General features: G+C 34.9%; 1 protein-coding gene across 1 annotated transcript in view; it reads right to left on the bottom strand.

The window, feature by feature from the left end:
- Window positions 1–19,359, bottom strand: part of Not11 (CCR4-NOT transcription complex subunit 11) — a 51,823-nt gene extending 32,464 nt beyond the window's left edge. The window contains exons 1-5 of the mRNA XM_081742283.1: window positions 19,114–19,359; window positions 15,066–15,157; window positions 14,596–14,744; window positions 13,178–13,300; window positions 5,366–5,541 (exon numbers count right to left, since the gene is read on the bottom strand). Coding sequence (XP_081598409.1) covers window positions 5,366–5,541; window positions 13,178–13,300; window positions 14,596–14,744; window positions 15,066–15,157; window positions 19,114–19,151 — 578 coding nt within the window. The 5' untranslated portion in view covers window positions 19,152–19,359. The remainder of the gene's footprint in view (window positions 1–5,365; window positions 5,542–13,177; window positions 13,301–14,595; window positions 14,745–15,065; window positions 15,158–19,113) is intronic.
- Window positions 19,360–23,220: the final 3,861 nt, after the last annotated feature.

Genomic DNA, 23,220 nt, shown 5'->3' with positions numbered 1-23,220 from the left:
TTTTGAGTGGCACAAATTGTTTCGTGAGGAAAGAAAGCAAGTTGAAGATCAGCAACGGTCAGGAAGCCCTTCAACGGTAAAAAAAAAAAAGTGACGAAAAAGTGGCTCGTCAGACTGTGACTGCTGCATTTTACATGGAAGTACTTGAAATACTCAGAAAACGAGTCGCCCGCATCCGTTCAGCAATCGCTGGATCATGGAAGCTTCATCACGACAATGCGTCGACCCACACCGCCTTTGCTGTCATGGATTTCCTGACCAAACATGGCATCACACAGCTTCGCCAGCAATCCTTCAACCAGATGTAGTTCCTGCAGACTTTTTTCTCTTCTCCCGACTGAAAAGGGTCATGCAAGGACAGCACCACGGCTCGGTCCAGACCATTCAAGAGGCCACAACGAGGGAGCTGAAGAGCATTCTAATTTCTACATTCCAGGGAGCGTTCAGTGATTGGCAGAGTCACTGGCAACGCTGCGTTAATGCAGAAGGGTCATATTTTGAAAACTATTAAGTCGATGTAAAAAATTCAGTCCTATTACTTTTCGGACAAATCTTGTAATTCTAATTCAGTATAATCTATGCTCTGCCACATTAAATGATATGGCAGGCACTATGTTTCCTTTCATTTTGTTTGTTTTCGTTTTCATTACACCTGAAAATTAAATTTTTATTATTGAAAAACACTTTTTATTTTTAAATTAAAAAAAAATAGCCCTTGATTTTTCTTCCTCCAAACACGACAATGCCTTGACCAAATTTGCAAGGAGTGAGTCAAGATGGGTTTAGTTTACCTGAATGGGAGACATGTTATCATGCATTTCAATCTTCAACAAGAGAGCAAAAAGTCTTCCCTGTGCTCATCCAACCGAGAAATGTTTTTGGAAGAAATCAGATAAGAAATTTTGCAGGTGTCCACTCAGCCGTGGACCCAACACCTCTCGTTATCTTTCGATCAGAGTTTTCCTAAGTGATTCCTTGTCACGCATTAAAAATAACAGGAAATCACTAACTAGTTCGTTTTTAAAATACTGGTTCCATCTCGCAGGTAATGAGGTATATAAAGGCACAATTATACGTGTTATATTCCTTCTTTAATTTTCTTAATACTGGCCATTGGGAATAGTTTATACAAGTATAGAAATGTATTACCGTTCAAGTTAGACTTTTATGTTCTGTTTCTTAGTCCGATTGAAAATTTAACTTCTGTTTTCAGCACTGACGATATATATATATCCAAACTATACTATGCACAAATATCAAAAGTCGTATAAAAAGGTTATGTCCGTCCGTCTGTCCTTTCAACGTTGATCGGCATTGGAACAAAAACGATAATATATAGCAGTGATCGAAACGATAATACGTATTTATTAGTAGCTCCCGGGGACATTTTCAGTAGATCGCGTTAACGGTCTGGTTGCTAATCTTGATTTTATTTATTTATTTATTTATTTTTCCTGTTTTGACTTGCAATATGGAGAGTATCTCCTATAAGTTCTATAGTTGTCATATGTATATAAATGCAAATTGTAATTACAACTTATTACACCATTTGAAGTACTAAATTATAAGAAACATCGCATGTTAAATTTGTTACAGGATCCTGATTTGAAGAGAGTAGAGGAGCAATTGTTTTCCGTTAAGTTTGAGAAACACTTTTTTTTTTTTTTTTTTTTTTTTTTTTTTTTTTTTTTTTTTTAGAAAAATAAATTGTATATTAATATATTAACAAATAAAGTACAACTCTTGTTTGTGGATATTCTTGCCTCCCTGACAAAATCTGAAATGACTCTATTGTTCTCACATGGATTCAATGTTCCGAGATTAAGTTTTATCTGTATTGAAACCAGAAGTGGATGAAATCTACTTTTCTGATTTCAGCGCTGATCATCATACTGAAAATCATGGATAGCAAGAAACAGGTTTTCATATATATATGAATTGAGTGCCACCAGAATAGTTTTTATCTCCGACTTTACTTCTACTCGTATATTGCAGGGGGCGCGGTGGCTCAGTGGTAGAGCGTTCACCCCCGGTACTTGGGGTTCCTGGTTCGATCCCAGCTCGCGCTGTGCGAACTTTGTGGTGGACAAACACCGTGCTCGTGGGTTTTTCGGGGTTCTCCCGTTTCCTCCCACTTTCTTCATTTCTCTCATCATCACCGTCTCCTTTAGCCTAACCGGCATATTCGTGGGTCGTAAAACTTAAAGATTTCATTTCATTTTTTTTCGTATATTGCAATCTGAAATGTTAGAAATATACTATTGCTTCATGTTGTAATATTGATTGCGATAGAGCGAAAACGTTAATAGAAAGTGACTTACTATTTTTATCTGGATTCAGTATCCTAACAATAGATTTTATGTCAGATTTATTATTCTACTTAAATCCGAATTAGTAAAAAGTAGTAGAACTTTCGGTTTCAATATTGATTTGTATATGGTAATAATTGTAAGACATAGCAAGAAACTGTTTTATACCTATATTCAGCGTCACATGAACAAATTTCATCTCTCACTATGCCTAAATTGCGGCCGGAAGTTTCACATCTGTTTCAATATTGTATTCTCATAGTTTGGAAGTTTAGTATAGCTTCACAACTATGAAATGAAACTCCTTTGAAATGAAATGAAATGATATCTTTAAGTTTTACGACCCACGAATATGCCGGTTAGGCTAAAGGAGACGGTGATGATGAGAGAAATGAAGAAAGTGGGAGGAAACGGGAGAACCCCGAAAAACCCACGAGCACGGTGTTTGTCCACCACAAAGTTCGCACAGCGCGAGCTGGGATCGAACCAGGAACCCCAAGTACCGGGGGTGAACGCTCTACCACTGAGCCACCGCGCCCCCTGCAATATACGAGTAGAAGTAAAGTCGGAGATAAAAACTATTCTGGTGGCACTCAATTCATATATATATGAAAACCTGTTTCTTGCTATCCATGATTTTCAGTATGATGATCAGCGCTGAAATCAGAAAAGTAGATTTCATCCACTTCTGGTTTCAATACAGATAAAACTTAATCTCGGAACATTGAATCCATATGAGAACAATAGAGTCATTTCAGATTTTGTCAGGGAGGCAAGAATATCCACAAACAAGAGTTGTACTTTCTTTGTTAATATATTAATATACAATTTATTTTTCTAAAAAAAAAAAAAAAAAAAAAAAAAAGTGTTTCTCAAACTTAACGGAAAACAATTGCTCCTCTACCCTCTTCAAATCAGGATCCTGTAACAAATTTAACATGCGATGTTTCTTATAATTTAGTACTTCAAATGGTGTAATAAGTTGTAATTACAATTTGCATTTATATACATATGACAACTGTAGAACTTATAGGAGATACTCTCCATATTGCAAGTCAAAACAGGAAAAATAAATAAATAAATAAATAAAATCAAGATTAGCAACCAGACCGTTAACGCGATCTACTGAAAATGTCCCCGGGAGCTACTAATAAATACGTATTATCGTTTCGATCACTGCTATATATTATCGTTTTTGTTCCAATGCCGATCAACGTTGAAAGGACAGACGGACGGACATAACCTTTTTATACGACTTTTGATATTTGTGCATAGTATAGTTTGGATATATATATATCGTCAGTGCTGAAAACAGAAGTTAAATTTTCAATCGGACTAAGAAACAGAACATAAAAGTCTAACTTGAACGGTAATACATTTCTATACTTGTATAAACTATTCCCAATGGCCAGTATTAAGAAAATTAAAGAAGGAATATAACACGTATAATTGTGCCTTTATATACCTCATTACCTGCGAGATGGAACCAGTATTTTAAAAACGAACTAGTTAGTGATTTCCTGTTATTTTTAATGCGTGACAAGGAATCACTTAGGAAAACTCTGATCGAAAGATAACGAGAGGTGTTGGGTCCACGGCTGAGTGGACACCTGCAAAATTCCTTATCTGATTTCTTCCAAAAACATTTCTCGGTTGGATGAGCACAGGGAAGACTTTTTGCTCTCTTGTTGAAGATTGAAATGCATGATAACATGTCTCCCATTCAGGTAAACTAAACCCGTCAAGATTAATTTACATCTCCAAGCCAGGTACATCTGTTTTATTCACCTAAATAACACCACGTTTTCTCCTGTTACCAAACCTAAATCTAATAACAGCTTTAGATTTTTCTCTTCTAATGGGATGAGGCCACGATGGCTTAGTGGTTAAGCGTTCCTCTCTAGTACATGAGGGGGGGGGGGGGCGGTGGCTCAGTGGTAGAGCGTTCACCTCTGGTGCTTGGGGTCCCGGGTTCGATCCCAGCCTCCGCCAAGTGAACTTTGTGGTGGACAAACACCGTGCTCGTGGGTTTTCTCGGGGTTCTCCCGTTTCCTCCCACTATCTTCATTCCACCATTTCACTCATCTCTCATAATCACCGTCTCCTTTAGCCTAACCGGCATAACCGTGGGACGTAAAACTTAAAGATTTCATTTTTTTTTTTTTTAGTACATGAGGTCCTCGGTCCGATGCCAGCTGGCGCCAAGTAGACTTTGGGGTGCGTGTAGGTTTTCTCAGGGTTTTTCCGTTTTTTCCCACTTTCTTCATTCCACTATTTCATTCATTTATCATTATTGTCTCCTTTAGCCTAGCCGGCATAACCGTGGGATGTAAAACTTAAAGATTTCATTTCTTCTAGTGGGATTGAATATTGAAGAACCTCTACACCAAATACACTGAAATCAGAGATTTATATGTTTAATAAAACAAATAAAATAAAACTATTGTTTAACGGAGTCTTCGCTACGTATTAAACAGAAATTTTCACTCTACCCTCATAGTTTACTTAGCACCTGTGATACGTAACATGAAATTATCTTCTATTTCGCTGGCCTCATGATTAAAAAATTATTCTGTTTGAATTATATTTTCATTATAAACATTATTTTGGGACTTTTTTCAGTTCAGAGTAACAGGGTAAATTGGAATGGGCTTGGAAAAATGAAGAAGAAAATGAAATGAAATCTTTAAGTTGTATGTCCCACGACTTTGGCGGCTAGACTAAAGGAGACAGTGATGAAATGGTGGAATGAAGAAAGTGGGAAGAAACGGGAGAAACCCCCCGCATACGGTGTTTGTTCACCACAAAGCTCCCTGGTGCGAGCTGGGATCGAATCTAGGACCCATGCACCAGAGGTGAACACTCTACTACTGAGCCAGCGCGACCCCAAAAGTGATGAAGAATGGTGTGTTACAATTAATTTAACGAAAGTTTCTGGTTTGTGGAAAGTGCTGAAAATGTAATACTGCACTCGTGTAAAATTCCGTTTTCCAACACTTACAGGCTATTCACAGAAGCTGGAGATTTCTCACTATTAAGTAAATAATAAAACTTACCCGGCAGCTCCAAGCCGTGAATCAGTATCAGGTAACACCACAGGGATCCCAACTCGACTAGTATGTGGAAGCTCTGATTGCCTCTCTGCCAATGCCAATTGAATTCCTGTAATGTCGACGCTGTGATAACTTGAAGGGTCACTTACTAATACCTGTTTGGCTGACTTTTTCATCATCTACAATATTCAAGAGAAATAAATGAACAGTTACACATCTCGGTATCTTACGATTACTTTCTGGACATTTCATAATAATCGCAACTTTAGAAAAAAAATACATTACTGGTTTATAGCTACTTTCCATGTAATTCACTGTTTACACCAATTATTATTATTATTATTATTATTATTATTATTATTATTATTATTATTATTATTATTATTATTATTATTATTACAGTATTATTAAATACCAAGTGTGGATTCAACCAACTTTTCGCCTCTTTACACGGGTTTTTACGAATGGACAAAACCTATAACCATATTTTAGTGGGCAGTGAAGCGGTAGAACGGATCAGAGAAGTCCTGAAACAGTATATTATGATCTTTATATTGTGGATTCAAGGTTTTAGAATATCTTTCTCCAATATTAAATATGCATCCAATAGTACCCATGAGTGAATGAAGACTTAAAAAAATCTCACGATAATTAAAAACTATGATGGAAGGCATACGAGAAAGATGAAGATAACGACGATTACAGTTGTTTAAATTGATAATTTGTACGTTAGAATGTATAGATTAGCTCAAGACCATGCGAAGCAAGAATGCTCAATTTACGGCAACAGACTTACCAATCATGACGGAATACTCGTGATGATTGCATCGAAAAAAAAAAAAAAAAAATGTATCGAAAAAATCCTAAGTTTGAGCATTAAGTAGAATATTACCAACCCAGACGAGTACACATAATGCATATAATGATGATATTTTTTATTGATTCTACCCCTATCTTAATCTTCTGAAAGCTCTAGCATAGTATGAAATTATATTTAGTTATAGAATCAAAGTTCGATACTTCTGAATTTAAGTAGCTCCCAAACTACCTCACGATGCTATATCAACTTCCGTATTTCACACATTGACTGCCGAGCCTTCCGATGGATTCTTTCCATTGAGGCCATTATTACCATAAGTTCCCATTCCTTCTAAAACATTTATCGTATTTATTCATGTAGAGTGACCGTTACGAAGAAAAAACTTTTTTTTTTTTTGGGGGGGGGGGAGTGTCGGTCACGTGTGCCCGATGCGGTGTAGAACTTAAAATTCCTTTGCCTACGCCGCGTCGGGCAGGCTGTCGGTCACCGTCTCGATTTGAATATTTATTATTCTATTCAACACATCGCGGGTTGTGATTATTTTTTGTGTTATGCTGTTACTCTACCCTGGTATGTAGAAAATATTGAATTACTAGTTTTGTTTGTTTCACCAAGAATTCATTGTTGATACGAAGAAATTTTTTTTCGTCTGCAGATAAAACTGCACTATGCCTAAACGAAAAAACACAGTAAAACCGCGTAAATTGTGTGTATCACCACAGGCCCGTAACGAGCAAAAAAATGTAAGGTCCCAGTAGAAGTTAGGGGTGGGGGCCGATTGAATCATATTATAAAGTTCATTTACAAGCCTACCTTGAAAATTTTAGTGGACCACTAAAAATTTAGGGGGGCCGGCCCTACAGCCCTTTCCCCTTCGATACGGGCCTGTATCACCATCAAGAATTGAAGATATACTTTATGAGGACAAGTCTAATGAGAACTTTGATATTATATTTTCCGATGATGACTCCGATTATACACAAGGTGTTTCGGATGAGAATTCTTGGCGTACATCAAGTGGTAATATACGTGGTAACGTGAAGAAGAAAGTACATATTTCTGCTCCGCATAGCTGTGATCTTCCCTTCTCTGCCTCTACGTCTCAAGGAGAAAATATAAGCAGTGTACCGCCTTACACTTGCACATCTTGACGCAAGGAATGCAATTTACGGAAAACGAAGGTATGAATCCAAATTTTGCTGCAGCTTTAACACAGGATGAATCTGGTGAGTTTTTCTCTTGCATAGTAGATAAGGTGATAAATATGATATTTGATCAGACTAGTGCAGCCCTATATGCCACTCAGGTGTTAACAAGTAACTGTGATGTAGGACCCCGTTTGAGATTGATTACACGATTGGGTACCAACTGACAAAAATGAAATCAGAAATTTTCTAGGTCAAGTTGTATGTGGGAGTAGTGAAAATGCCATCCTTGTCAGATTATTGGAGTCAGGAAGACATGTTTAGAAACAGTTTCGCGCCTTCTATTGTATTAAGGAACAGATTCCACATGCTGCTTCCTATGATCCACTTTGCTGAAAACAATGCGTGTCCTCCAGGAGACCGGCTTCATAAAATTCAGGGCCTGATTGATTTGCTAATTGAAATTTTCAGAAAGCTTACATATCATCTGAAGCAGTTTGTGTGTATAAAAGAAACAATGAACAATATAGGCCTATGTAAAACACTGAACAATATAGTGTAATGAAACCATAAACTAAGAATTTAAAAAATAATTTTTTCATAAAAATTATAATGACAATTTGGTAGGTGAAAATGGAAGGAAGTTTTTTGTAATATCTCAACTGCTGGATACGTGCATAACATTATTTTCAAAAATCACAAAGACAGTATTTGTAGTCAAGAAATTGTTGGAAGCAGAAGCAAAATAGTCAAGAATCACCTGTAGTCAAATAACACTGCTTGTCAGTAGTAATTAACAATTCGGATAAAATCACGAAAAAGACGAAAGCAAACCTCAAATTAAATTAAAGTTCAAAAATACTTATTTTTACATCATTAGATAACAACAACATTTTGTCAGAAAATGTAATTAGGACTTTCCTAAGATTTTGTGAATTTTTATATTGGCTTTTGGCGAACTAAAAAGGAAAAATAATTAAGGCAAACAAGGACAATAGTCCATATAAAATGACCAAGTTTGCAACTAAAAATTCATTCTGCATTCTGCATTCTGCATTCTGGGTCCTGCATCCAGTATCACAATGGAATGGTCTATACGAAATTACAAATACCGCAAGAGAGACCATTGTCTGGTCAAAGCCAAGCGAAATATGCAATAAGGTAAAGTATGACTACAGAGAACTTTAACTGTCTATTTTGCATGCGACATGATATTAGGAGGTCTCTGAAGGTGACAGGCAAAGAAGTCTGAATGTTTAAGTACTCAGTTTATTTATGTCATAATTGGCTTAGCATTGAGTAAATGTATAGTTATATGTTATGCAGTTAAGGTAAAATACGTCTGGTTATGAACTCAAAACTCTTGAATATTTACAGTTGACTAATTTATATTGTTACACAAAAATCCACTATACTACCATTGTAAGTCAGTTGTTTCATTAATAAAATATTGTCAATTGTGACAATAAGAGATTGCAACCATTCGTTGAATTGCACTCTTTTAATTTGAGGTACGAATTGACTATTCCTTTTGTAATTGATATAACAAAATTTATGATATAACAATTTATTTTGATTTTTTTATTTCTTTAATATTTTAATTCTTTGACTTACGGTACAATAGGCCTATCTTATATTTTCTATGAATGTCACATAAAAATGATTTTTTTTTCAATATAATTTTACATGAAATTCACAAAAAATGTAATATGTATTGTTTAATTGCAAATTTTGTCTATCATAATCTAACCAATCAAAAATCATCATCTAACCACAATATAATGTAACACGTGTTATCACATACAGGACCATGTATACACGTGTTACATCAATTTTATATGAGCATTATGTAACACAATATTGGTTCAAATATGTCACTAAAATATATAAAACAATATTTGTTTATTGAATAACGTTTGGAAAATATCAATATCACATTCCAGAATTTATTGTGTTCTTGAAACCAAAAATAATAATTGGTGGAAAAGTTTTGTAGTGCACTATCTTCTACAATGCATTATGTGTACTCAGAAGCAAATTTAAAGTTTGTGGAATAATTCAGTTCCATTGTTGAAATAAATAAACCATTCCTGCGTCCGTCACCTGTGACCGACACAGCGGAGACGGATTTTTTAGACTCGAGCACACGTGTCCAATGTGGCAGTCAACGTGTTAAAGAAAGTAACTGACTTATTTGTAATACTACTTAAAAGTGGTAGGTAGTATGGATCTACCTTGTTTAATGCTTGCTTGGTTGAAGTGGAGTTTAGGTCTCTTTCAGCACTGAGGCTATATGAGACGTGGACCTACAGCTTAACGTGGAATCCCAGCCACATGATCTCCTGCCAGGAATCGAACCCAGGTGTTCCACACCGTAGTCACGTACATTAACCATATAGCAAAGAGGGCGGTACCTTGTTTATTGTGTCTTTAAGTTTTGCTGACTTTTTTTTCAGTAATTTACATTATGACCTTTCTCAATAGGTAAACTGATTCACGTCAAGAGCGAATCACTTTATAAAAATATCTTGTTCTTTGGGCGAATCACTATATATATATAATAATAATAATCATAATCATCTTTATGTAAGTACTGGAAATTTAACTGATCTTCCGTAAAGACGAACTTTGTGTAAGATTCACTTCGGCACTACTTTATTTGTTGAAAATAGTTTTACACATATCATTTAACATCTGCATACGACTAAGGAAAAATGAGTAAATTTCATGCAACTGGTAGCATTCCTTTTTAAGTTAACAATTTTATGTAGGAGATTCTTAACTTTTGATGTAACCTAAGCGGAGATCACGCGCACCATACATGCGCGTTCTAAATATACAATCAGTCAGAAAATGAAAATGAGCTACGTTACGTTCAAATGAAACACACTAGTGTTTTTCTGGTGCAATTCCTAGCAAACACTAGCAATCAACCAATAAGATACAGAATAAACATACCTTCCCCTCTGTGTTTAATATATAGTTGAATCCAAAATACATTTCAATATATTAATGACATGGCCTACCAAGTTCCTCTTCTCATACTGCTATTCATTGCCCCTCAGTTTTGCTTCATATAAACGTTACCATTTACGGTATTATCGTAACGGGATGAGCACTTACTACTAAGCCCTAGTAGTGAGCACCATCTACTGAGCCCTTGGTATAGTGCACTTTAATTATTATTATTATTATTATTATTATTATTATTATTATTATTATTATTATTATTATTATTATTTAATGGCTACTTAAGTTTTGATATATATTGTGTTATACTACTCAAGATTACTAATTCGAAGTACAGAATGAATCAGAAAATGTTACCATATATGGAATTGGTATGATATAATTATGTATTCAACACATCAGGTTATTAGTAAAGTAAATGAAAATACATCTAATACGCCCCTTCATTTGTGTAGCGTTTCACATTAGATTCTTATGTAGGTACGGCAAAAACAACCTGTGGTGTATATACGAGTATATTATATTGTCAAATGGAAGAAACAACTGATTTTATACCGCTAATTCGTCTTTAGGTGCGACAGCGTAGTGGTTAAACGAATCGGCATGCTAAGCTGAAAACCTGGGTTTGAATCAAGTCCAGTCGAGTTTTTTTTTTTTTTCCTCTCTTTGTGCAACCTGTAATATACGCTATTTAATATCACTAGTATCGCCAATTTGGTGGCATACCGGGAAACACAAAGATTTGACAAGTGATCTCTGACACTGCAACATCTACAAAAGTAATGTGCAAGTATCTTTGAATTGGAAGAAGGCCTAGTCATGTTTCACTTATCACTTTCTATCTTTATAACTAATATTAGACAAAAATTTCCTTGACATATCCAGGTATAAAATATCATAAAAGTAAATGGGGCGCGAATCTATGATATAAAAAGTAACGGGAATTTACCAAATTTTGTATTATGAAATGAAATGAAATTTTTGAGTTTAACATCCCATGATTATGCCTGTTAGGCTAAGGGAGACGATGATTAAAGCAAATGAATGATGATGAAAGAATTGGTGGAATGAGAAAGTGGGAGGAAACAGGAGTGTCCCGAGCACGGTGTTGTCCACCACAAACTTACTTGGCCGGGGATCGAAGCAGGGACCCCACGCACCAAAGGTAAGCGCTCTACCATTGAGCCACCGTGCGCTCACCAATTTTGTATTAGTACATAAATTTGTACAGCATACATACATTCAGCTGCTATTGAAGTTTTGATTTGACTTCAACGAGAAAGAAAGGTACAAACGATAGAAAGAAACAAGGAAGTTTGTTTTACAAAAGTGGACTGCCTTCAAATTCTGTTGTAATTATCTTAGACAGAGACACTGAAGCTCGAGTTAAACGTTAACTGAGGAAGTTGAATCATGCTTTATAAATTTGTTTTTCTCATAAGAAATATGTCTGTGGATATCACGGTTTCAGTGAAATGCCTGTTACAGCAGGATTATTAGAAACAAATATGGACTGATCATTCCAAACTTGTTAACCTCAGAGAAACTCCACTTACGATCAGGGTTGGCTGGTTAAAACCAAGGTTTAAACCAGCTGTTTTTTTAAAAAAAAACAACTGGTTTAAACCAAAAAAAAAAAAAAAAATGTCCGTAACAGTGTAAGTATTTGTAAAATCTTGATGAACACACATTTGTAGGTTATCACGTTTCACTCCCGTATATTATTCGTATTATATTCAGACCTAAATTCCCCATTCATTACTCAAAAAGATTATACTACATAAGCAACTTTTTTTTTTACAAGTTTATAAATGTTTATTTTGTGATTTTTTTTTTTTTTTTTTTGTAGTTATTATTGTTAGGTAATTGCAATCGAACAAAAATTATAAATATTGTTTCGTTTCAATGTCTACTATTGATAAAATACATCGAAAATGCCGTACTTTTTTTGTGTGTGTGTGGGGGGGGGTCATACAGACCCCACGAGAGGCATTTAGTGAAATAAGTATCTTTGGTATCTATCTATGTATAAATGAGTTTGAGCCAAAGTGGACTCAAATAATTCGTATCTTTATTCACTTTTCTTATTGATATGCAGATTAAGTCGGTGTATTTCTTTAATTTGGACCAATAAATGTCGTTGTTAACTAACTTGAACTAAATTAGTTCTTCTGTACTCCGTAGTACTTTGAAATTGTTCATATGTAATTCTGTGTAATGGTTTCACTTGTGCAACTGTTTATCTTTTTGTCCTTCTGAAATGACTCTTGACAGTTATATTAAGAAGCATGTAAAGATCAGTACAACGTATTTTTTTTTATCAGGATTCCTTCGTGAGTGAGTGGGCAGACGTATCGCATTTGTGGCCAATTAGTCCTGGTTCTGAGTTCAAATGGAGGACAATTTCTCTCGGATGTAACTCGAGAAGCGGTTTTTACTCCGCTTTAAGCTTATGTGACCCCTTCCAGCATAACCCGGTTGTTGCATAATAACATCAAGGCGAAACAAACTTATTTCTGTTCATATATGATATGAATATATAGAGCAAATCATTTAAACCATAAAAACCTGGTTTAAACCAAAAAAAAACGGTTTTTTTGGTTTTTTAAATAAAAACCATGGTTTTTGCCAACCCTGCTTACGATTTTGTGCAAGTCGAATGACAATAAAGCTTATTTACTTTTAATCAAAATGTAATGTAGTTTCATCACGACATAACACAACAGAAATGAACGACCTAAAACCCCAATTTCCATTTAAATTCACAATACATTGTCTTGTTTATGCAAGTGGTAACAAGTTTTGACTCACTCTTTAATACAGTATTTGGCTTGAATTTTCCTTGAATGATCTTTGGATTGAAAAAGAATGGTAACTTACGTCTTTGCTTGGAGCCATTATTAGCTGAGCTAGAAAATTCTTTTCCACAGCAGTTAACCTTGGCAGCTGACCTGCGTACTCCAGTTTTCTGTTGGATCCTTTCGCTATCTCTTCAGGAGGATGCTTAAAAAAAAAAAAAATAAATAAATAAAATAAATAAATAATAATAATAAAATAAAATTTAAAAAAATAAAGTACAAAACACATATTTAAACAGTAGCCAATCGCATTACCACGATTTTCTCTCTGTTCTTTGTCTTAACATAGAGAGCAACGTACACACTCAGATTACTTTAATTGTTCATTGATTGATTCCATGTCAGATTCTATACATTGCAAAAGAATACGTATGGGTGAAATGTACTATTGCCATTACTTCATATAATAGTACATAACTGCTGCAAGGTTTAGTAATTCGCCTGCAAGGTGTAGTGGCTTTGGTTTTAGTGTTAATTGATCATTATTAAAGAATAATTCCAGGATCGAACAATATATAAACAATGGAGTCAGTCTCAGCATGGATATGTAAAAAAGCAAAATACCTACAGCTTAATTTGTAAATATATATCAACCGATCTCCCTTTTCAGAATTCCATCTTACACTATTTTGTGCCTACAGTAAATAATGATGAGATCAAAAAAATCTTGTTAATCTAATAACGTAAATTCCTTGCACTAGATTCCTCTTCTTTTGTACGTGTTATTGCTGTGAAAAACTTAAACAGAAGATTTTTATGAAGTCTTATGTAATTTTGTACTAGATTGTAGAAACATTGCTCACTTAGTTCTAACACCACTTTCTGAAGATGTGTTATAATCTTTAATCTATGTTAAACGTTAAAATTCTATGATTCTTCTAGTAGTTAAAATTCTTTAACTTCCACTAGTATGTTCAAAATATATAAATGTTTACATTATACAGTAAAACTTGACCAACTTATTAGCAACTAACACTTTTTTTTTCTTTTCTGTTTGGTGTATGGAAGGAAGTATTCCTTCAAATGTTTGTTCCCACGTCTCCCGGTGAAGTTTTAAGTAGTAACTAAATCTTGACAATGACGACAGGGAGCACGACACAGTATAGTTAACAATAGTACAATAGTACTAAATTTTAGACAAAATAAGGAAACGATTACGTTTAAAAATTATTATAAATATGTGTCAATTCATATCTTTACATAATCACGTACAGAATAATTACATGGATTAAATATTATATGTATCTAAAAAAAAAAAAAAAAAAAAAAAAAAAAAAAAAAAAAAAAAAAAGCTAAATATATACATGTATACTAAGGCGTTCGATCATACCTGGAGTGTAGAGAAGAAAATCTACGAAACATATAATTATCAGTATTTAGAATAGTACAATTCGTACTAGATTCATTTTGTATTATTTTTCGCATTGAAAAACTACTTACCAATAAATGAATGAATACCGTTGCGAAAGGGTTCATGGAAACGGGCTCCCCTCTGTACATCTCGTACAAAAGAGTAATGGCAGCAAATCGCTGGCTTGGTTTCGGGAGCAGATCCGATTGTTGCAAAAGAAGAACAAGAGCACATCCCACTGAAAAACAACAATACGACATAAAACAAATACGTACAAATTCAACAGAAATAAATATTTATGTTGCACTAACAAAATGGCCGTTGTTCGCAAGGGAAGGATAAAGGTTATATGTAGTTAAAATATCCAATACTAGAAAAAAAAAGCAAAAATAATATGAAATCTTATTATAATATGATTTATATGAAATCTTCTTTCATTTACATGAGAAGAAATTTTCTTTACAACCTATTTTTACATAAAATGTTACGAGGCTTATAGTTTGTCGATAACTTTTGTTAGCAATAGCAGACATATGAACTGTATATCAAATATGCTTACCCTTATAATGATCCTGTTTAGTAAACGCCTGATGAAGTTGAGTAGAAAGATTTTCAAGTGTCTGTGTTTCCGTATTTTCTTCGCTGATTATCCTTTAAAATAAAATCGAACAAAAAATTACAATTAGTACATAAAATAACAGAATTAAACAGGTTGTGAGATGATTTCTCGATAACACTACACATTTTGAGAAGATCATTGTTATGACTACATATATTTACTTGACAACCTATTTCTAACATCTGAATACTAGTATTTGATATGTAAAGATATTTTAAATTATATTTATATTTAAGAAATTAATTATCCCCAGCCATATTTACGAAATGCATTATAAACTTCTGGGAATCAATTTTGAAGTAGGCTAATTTGTAATACTACGCGATATACTATATCATTAAACAACCTTACACGTATAAAGAATTTGATGGACTGAGTAGAGCACATGAAACTAAGTTATTTTTATCCATCTCTTTGGTCCAAAATTTAAATTCTGTTTCCGAGTACATTCTTATGAGTATGTATTATCCTCTGCCTAAAATCTTGAAAGATAACGACTTCCAGTTCTTATTGGGGACCACTATTTTTTTTTTTTACAAATTGTAACTATATAGATCTTATTTTCCTTTAATTTGCTGATTAGAAGTCGTGAACACATTTTTTTTTCAATAATTAGGACAAATACGGTATTCCCATCAATTAGAAAAGGAAGCCGTTGTCATTCTTCTAAGAACCGAGAGTCGAAAATGAAAGAGATTTACCAAATATACTCAGGCACAGATTTTCATTTTTTAATAACTAACTAACTCTATGGCCTACGGAACCCGGAGGTTCAATACCACGTTCAGAAAAGCTCTCCACTGACTTCTTTCTATCTTTACCCAACTGGATCCAGTTTCTACTTTATATTCCTATCTTAATATTGTCTTCTCATCTGCACCTAAGTTTTCCTAATGGTCGTTCTCAAATTGCATTTTTCAGGTAAATTTTGAAAGCGCTACTAGTTTCTTCCATTCTGGCTACATGACCTACCCGCCTTGAGCCTCCCAGACTTGATGACCCTAACAATGTTGGGTAAACGGTATAAATTAGCCTTATGTAGTTTGTCGTTATGAAGTTTCCGCCATTTCCCATTCCCGTTTGTTTTTAATAAGTAGATGAGTAAAAACCAACTAACTTACTAATGTACTGTATTATGTAAGATTTATTTATTATTCTTTTTGCTGGAATTTGGATTTGTTCGAAACACTACCAGAATGAATTCAAGTCAGGCGCGTGAACGATAGTGTTTGAGTGTCTTAAAGTTTCGAGTGTAAAATGGACAACGAAGGAGGGAAACATTTTTCTTTTAAATAGTCAGAGAGTCCTCTACAGGGCCACACAATGGCTTAAGCATTTTTTTTTTTCAGTATGCAATAGGCAGACTAGATAATACCTGATGAAGTCAAAGCGAAATTGTTACACGTTAATAAGCTTTACAATACACGTATTGTCTTGCTCAGCGAGTAGCTTAAATTAAATTTAAGTCCAAAAAAAGCAAACCGAGCAAAGTAGCTCAGGTGGTAGAGTGTTGGCTTCGCATTCGGGAGGTCGTGGGTTCGATTCCCGCTGCCGACCATCCTGACTGGGGTTTTCCAGTTTCCCAGTCCTACCAGGCAAATGCCGGGATGGTACCTACTAAACAGGCCCTGGCCGATACTTTCCCAAATCCTTTCCATTATTGTTGTTTTCGTTGTTAAATATCCAGTATAAAATGGCCTCTGAGCTGTATCTAGTGGCTGTTAAATAAATAAAGCTTATACAATGGAAAACATTCAAGTTCATAATTTTTTTAATTTCTTTTTTTGAAAGTACTGGATAACTGAAAACTTTTTCTTTCTTTTTAAATCTCATTTTCAGTTGTTAATTTGCTTTCTTATGATAGAATTTAGAATTAAAGGTCCTTTATAAGATACGATAACTGCACTATGCGCCACATGAAAATGAAAAAAAAAAAAAAAAAATGAAATGAAGATTTTTAGTTTTACGTCCCATTGTAATGCCGTGTAAACTAAAGGAGACGGTGACGATGAGAATGGATGAATGAAGAAAGTGGAAGCGAGTACCCCGAGACAACCCAGAGCGTCCGTAGGGAGCAGGAGCGTTAGCGAGGGTGAGTAAAAGAATAAACAAATATATTCTGAAAACACGACCTAATCTCAGCCAGCTGGCCACTAAAAGCAAGAAGTGTACATAACCGATTCAGGGAACCTAAACTTTTAAAACATTAATAGGAATGTCAAAGGTTAGATTTTTATATAGAATTAATGGGGGTTAGTTTCCACAGATGTGAGCCAGAATCTAATCTATCTAAGCCAGGGCGCAAAATTTCAAAGTCAGACGCACTCGCCAATCCAAAAATGATGGTCGACAGTATCTTTTGCATACAAATTAAGAGAGCCCCCCCTCCTCACGGCCTCTGTTTTGACAAAGAAAGAGATTGCATCAGAACATAAAATTTCAAAACCAAATAATTAGATTTAGGATAATAAATTTTGAATTGGACAGTTCATATACATGTTAAAACAATACTTTACCTTAAGACTTCACGTTTGTGTAACCCTCTCTCTTTGCACTGAAATACCAAGTTGTCGATTGCAGTTTACGGATCAAAGTCCATAAGTGAAGGGCCATTGATGGAAATTACCAGCAAATCATCAGAACGCTCACAGGTAAAACTGCACAAACTGTGACAATTGGAAGCAAATTTGGGAATCTCGTAACGAAGTTTGTGACCAATGGTGGGAAAGGAGGAGCGAATTACGTTGTGAGGACTTCATTTTCCATGTCCGTTGTGAAGACTTCGCATTCCGTATTTTCTCTGATTCAGTGACAATTATTTTCGTGCGAAACACTAACTAGCAACCCTGTGAGTTTAGGCAGAAATCATTCCTACTGAACACTGATCGCAAGCTCTAAACTTCTAGTCGCCAAAAGCCACTTGGCGACCTGAAATTTTGCGCCCTGACCTAAGCTAACCTAATTCACCAGAGCACCAATGGGAAAGATTAATTTTTAAGCAGTTTGTAGCATAACGCATTCAAGCTCACATCTCCGGAAACTATCCCAATTTTTTCTAGTTTCTTGCTTTTGTGAGTTAACATTTCATATTTCTTCCGTAAATTTTACTTATCTGTGCATCCATAAAATAGAACAGCACACATTATACACTATGGATTTCTCCATAATCTGAAGAGGTACATATTAAAATAATCACAGCAACATATAAACTGAAATTCCAGATTTATTGCTATAAATTATTATTTTTTTTAATTATTGAAAACAGCCCCAGCAGTAAACTCCATGAATGTCATTACCGAAACAACCTTCTAACAAATATATATATTTTTAAAATTATTTAAATTAATGATTACTTGGAAGGCATTACTCGAGCAGACGGTTCTACCAAATTTTCACATTTCTTACATTTTCAGGTTAGGTTATGGCTTTGTATTTCTTTTAGCAGAGAATGTACTAAACGAGGAGCTCCATTGCTACTTGCAGAATGACTTTACGAGGGTTCAGTATAAATACGGTATGGACGTATAGCATAAAACACGAACCAACTTGTGCTAAGTGGCCACTAAAAAACACGAATGCTACCTAACCGAGCCAAGGCTGGAGGGCCCAAGAGGTAGCGAGGGTTGCACCAGTATGAAGCAGGCGCGTCAGCGTCGGGGGTATATGCATAAACGAAGATAGTGGAACGCAGTTTTGATGTGTGTCAGTGCACACTTACACATACAATACTTTCACTATCACTCAACATGCATTTCAATATGCTGTGCACTGACAGTTATTATTTATATTTACACTTTCATCCATTGACAAAAAATGTTTTACATCATATTTTACACAATTATTTTATTTGATAGAATCGTCTGCTCGAGTGAACCCATTTGGAACAATACCATTCAACATATTAATTCATACTTAAACAAGTATTATTATTGCTACTTTTTGTGCAGTTGAATGAAAAAATAAAAAATCCGGCAAATTCGTGAATTACCCTAATAACGTTGTCAGTTCTTTCACCGTCAAAGCCATGTTTTCTTGCCACTTTCATCTACTTTCAATTGCGAAAATACTTCCTTAAGTTTTAATTTCTTCAATTACAGTTAAAGAAATTAAAGTTATGTGCAATTTTCTTTTTTTCTTCATATTGAAATAAACAAACACATTGTAAACAGCGGAAGTGTACTAGTACAACAAATCCACTGCACTACACTACGGTTAGTTTTTATTCAGCACAGAATAAGGTGTAATGGGACAAGTCCGGACACTCTTCTCATGCCTCAAGACTAGGAAAACAATGGGGATTTCCAATTATTATACATATATTAGGGATGGGCAAAATTTTCCGGGGTAATAGTATACAACAGTGCCTCATGATCTGTGCGCGTGGATACTTCCTACTGTTGCACTAAATATAAAAATGATTTAGAAGTAGTAAGAAGCATCCACGTGCACGTGACATGCGTAATGTGTTTCAAATCCCTTACATATACTCATACACTATGTACAAGGGCCCATTATTATTCTTTGCATACCATGAAACACAACGAAACGCAACGCAAACCGACGTACATTTTATTTTATATTACTCAGTAATTAAATGAAAGTCGCATTTTTACCTCATTTTCAAGTTCCTATATCCTCAATGAATAATCCTTAAAAGACTGCACTTCGTGAGTCCTCGCTAAATGATGAGGCACTCTCGTATACTATATCCTTTTCCGGAATCGGAAATTTCACTTGTCACAATTTCGGAAAAATTTTGATGTTGGAAAAAATTCGGAACTTAGAAAATTCCGGAATTCGTAAAAATTCCGGAATTTTTCCTAATTCTGTAATTTTTCCGAATTCCGGAAGTTTTCCACCATCGAAATTTTCCGAAATCCGGAATTTTTCCGATTTTACTTTCCGAACCGGAATTGTCCAGCACTAAAATATATTTAAATTTAAAAGAAGGCCGTGCGAAATAAATAAATAAATACGGTGCAGATTTACAATAAGTCATCATAAAATTGGCAATTTTACAGTTAAAATGAGTTAAGTGTATACGGTAGTTGGTAGAGAACTGTATTAGATATTAATCTCCAACGGAAAAGTATTCTACACACTTTAATACAGGTGTAGCCTATATGTGTAGCCATCATTCTTCATGACAATGTATAGTGTCACACGTGTAATACTGTGATGGAGCTCTTGCATCGTTGACAATGTGAGACATTGTAACTTCTGCCGTACACATCTGAAAATTAGCCCGAGTAATTACGATCTTTTCGGCAAAATGAGGGAAATACTTCGCGGAGAACATTACGATACAAACGCCATCATTTGTGCCTCGTGGCGATTCCTGCGGCCGGCATCTACAAAGATGGACGCACTGACGGTGTACGATGACTTCCACATGTGCGGTATAAGGGGAGACTGGAGGGGATTACGTTGAAGGAATTTACCATGTGTTCTTCAGTGCATATACCCAGATCCGAATTATAACGATGTAATCATTACTTTTTATCCAACCCATGTATATTCGGAAAGGTGAACTTCGCCGCTCAAGGATGTCCATAACATCTGGTGATAACCTGAGTCTCCAGAAAAATAACTGATAAGGTTTAGAAGACCCAAAACCTAAATTGTTTTACCTTGAGCAGAGATGTTATTTAAAGGGGCAGAGGAGTTGATTGCCTCTCCCCTTAAGTTGAGATGTGTATAGATAATCAAATGACATTGTGAACTATTTATATCTTGCTCCTCCACGCGAATCCTGAAATAATCACTTTTTTATTCTTTGAATCATATGTAAAGTTTTTTGACCAATTAGAATCGTTATCAGCTACAGCTTCTGAACAATCAATAACAATCTTTGTATTTGTTCTTTAATTTACATATACGCTCTTTCTTCTGTTACAAGTAATCACAAACATTGGCTTATTTTAATGAATACTTCTGGTTCATATTACATATATTATCTTAAATGACGTATAATCTTTACACATCTTAAAATAATCATTATTGTTAATATCTAAGCTTCTATTTTCCTTGAGAAACACTTCGTTTCTACTATTTCTCCAATATATGTTCTTCATAATGATCAACTTTACTAACATCTTGAGTGTCATCTTGACTTCTATTAGTTGGGGAAGTTGCATTTGCAAAATGAGGTCTATCGAATTGCCTTCAGTTGAATTGTGTACTTATATCAAATTCAAAGAATGTACCAGTTACTGTTTTCTGAATACATTCAGGGGTAAAAACGAGGGGTAACGCGGGGTACGCCGTCCACCTCGGGAAAATATGTACGACATCCCCCAGTTCGTAAAAAAAAAAAAAAAATACAATGGGCAAAAATAGGAAAGGGGAACGGCGTAGTGTCATGCCGCTATCTACCGTCCCCCCACCTTTTCAGATCCACTTTAACCCATACATGTAAATGAATACGTTGTTCTGAGTTCTTATAATATTTCTAACTTTAATTTATTCTCATAATTAGGTTCGTATTTAACTTACTTATCTCAACATTGTTTATTGTTATTTTCCCTTCATAGCGTGCAGTTGCACCACCTTCTGTTCCAGTCTATTTGTATAAAACATTATTAATATTATTAGTATTTGTAAATGTTATTCTCAATCCTCCTTTCTACATTATGTCGTCATAATCACTTAAGAAGCCTGTGTAATGTTAAGAAAATGTATCAACCTTAATGCAAAACAGAACATTCTCTGAATCCTAATTTGTCAATTGTTTTTTAAATCAACTTGGCTTAAGATAAAGGTTTTGGTCTAGAAATTTTTAGTTTAAATTATTGTTGAAACTATTTAGGAAATTCTGTCTTATCTAAAAGTTTTTTCATTCCTTTTAATTTCTATTTGAGAGAAGAAGAATGAAAAGAAATTATCTGTAATTTTATTGTATCTTTTGCACTGAATGCTCCTTTGGGCTGTGCACGCACAACTTCAAATTTCACATAACAATTAGATTTGTAAAGATATATAAAAACATCTAACTAACTAAAAAAAAAAAAAAAAAAAAAAAACTAACTCTATGGCCTATGGAACCCGCAGGTTCAGTGCCGCGTTCACAAAAGCTCTCCACTGACTTCTATCCTTAGCTAATTGCATCCAGTTTCTACTTTGTATTCCTATCTCTGCGAGATCCATCTTAATATTATCCTCCCATCTGCGCCTAGGTCTTCCTAATGGTGGTTTTCCTATGGATCTTCCAGTCAAGACTTTGAAAGCGTTTCTACTTTCTTCCATTCTAGCTACATGACCTGCCCACCTAAGCCTCCTAGACTTCACGACCCTAACAATGTTGGGTAAACCGTATAAACTATGTAGTTCCTCGTTATGAAGTTTCCGCCTTTCCCCATTCTCGTTCCTCTTGGGTCCGAATATTCTTCTCAGGATCCTGTTCTCAAATACTTTCAGTCTATGTTCTTCCCTCAGAGTAAGTGACCATGTTTCGCAACCATACAGAACAACAGGCATGATTATCGTTTTATATATTTTAAGCTTCAAATTCCTCGACAGAATTCGCGACGACAAGAGATTTTGAACCGAATAGTAACACGAATTCCCTGCTTTTAGTCGACATTTAATTTCTTCGTGAATATGATTTTCGTCTGTTAATATTGATCCTAAATATTTGAAAGTATCCACTTTATCAAAAGCATTATTTAATATTTTAACGCCTCCACAATCTGCCGTATTACGGTCCCGACGCACTTCCATGTATTTAGTTTTCTCTGCATTTACTTCTAAACCCATGTCCCTGCAAGCATTTAATAAGATCTCTGCATTTATTTCTACTGTTCTCCTATCATCCCCTATTAAATTTACATCATCAGCATATGCCATCACCTGGTGAATACCGTTCAACTGTAGGTCCTGGTTGCTATCTTTGATTCTCCTTATAGCGTATTCCAGAACAAAGTTAAATAATAATGGCGACAACACATCTCCTTGTTTCAGGCCATTTTGGACGTGAAAGCTCGTGGACAAAAATTTTCCTACCCGGACTTTACTTTGGGATTCACTTAAGCATATCTTAATTAATCCAATTAGCTTTCTCGGTATTCCAAATTCTGTAATTCTATAAAAACATCTC

This window comes from Thermobia domestica, chromosome 16, assembly GCF_964235325.1.
Source record: "Thermobia domestica chromosome 16, izTheDome1.hap1.1, whole genome shotgun sequence".
In the NCBI taxonomy this organism is placed as follows: domain Eukaryota; kingdom Metazoa; phylum Arthropoda; class Insecta; order Zygentoma; family Lepismatidae; genus Thermobia; species Thermobia domestica.
This window is presented reverse-complemented; position numbering and strand designations above follow the sequence as displayed.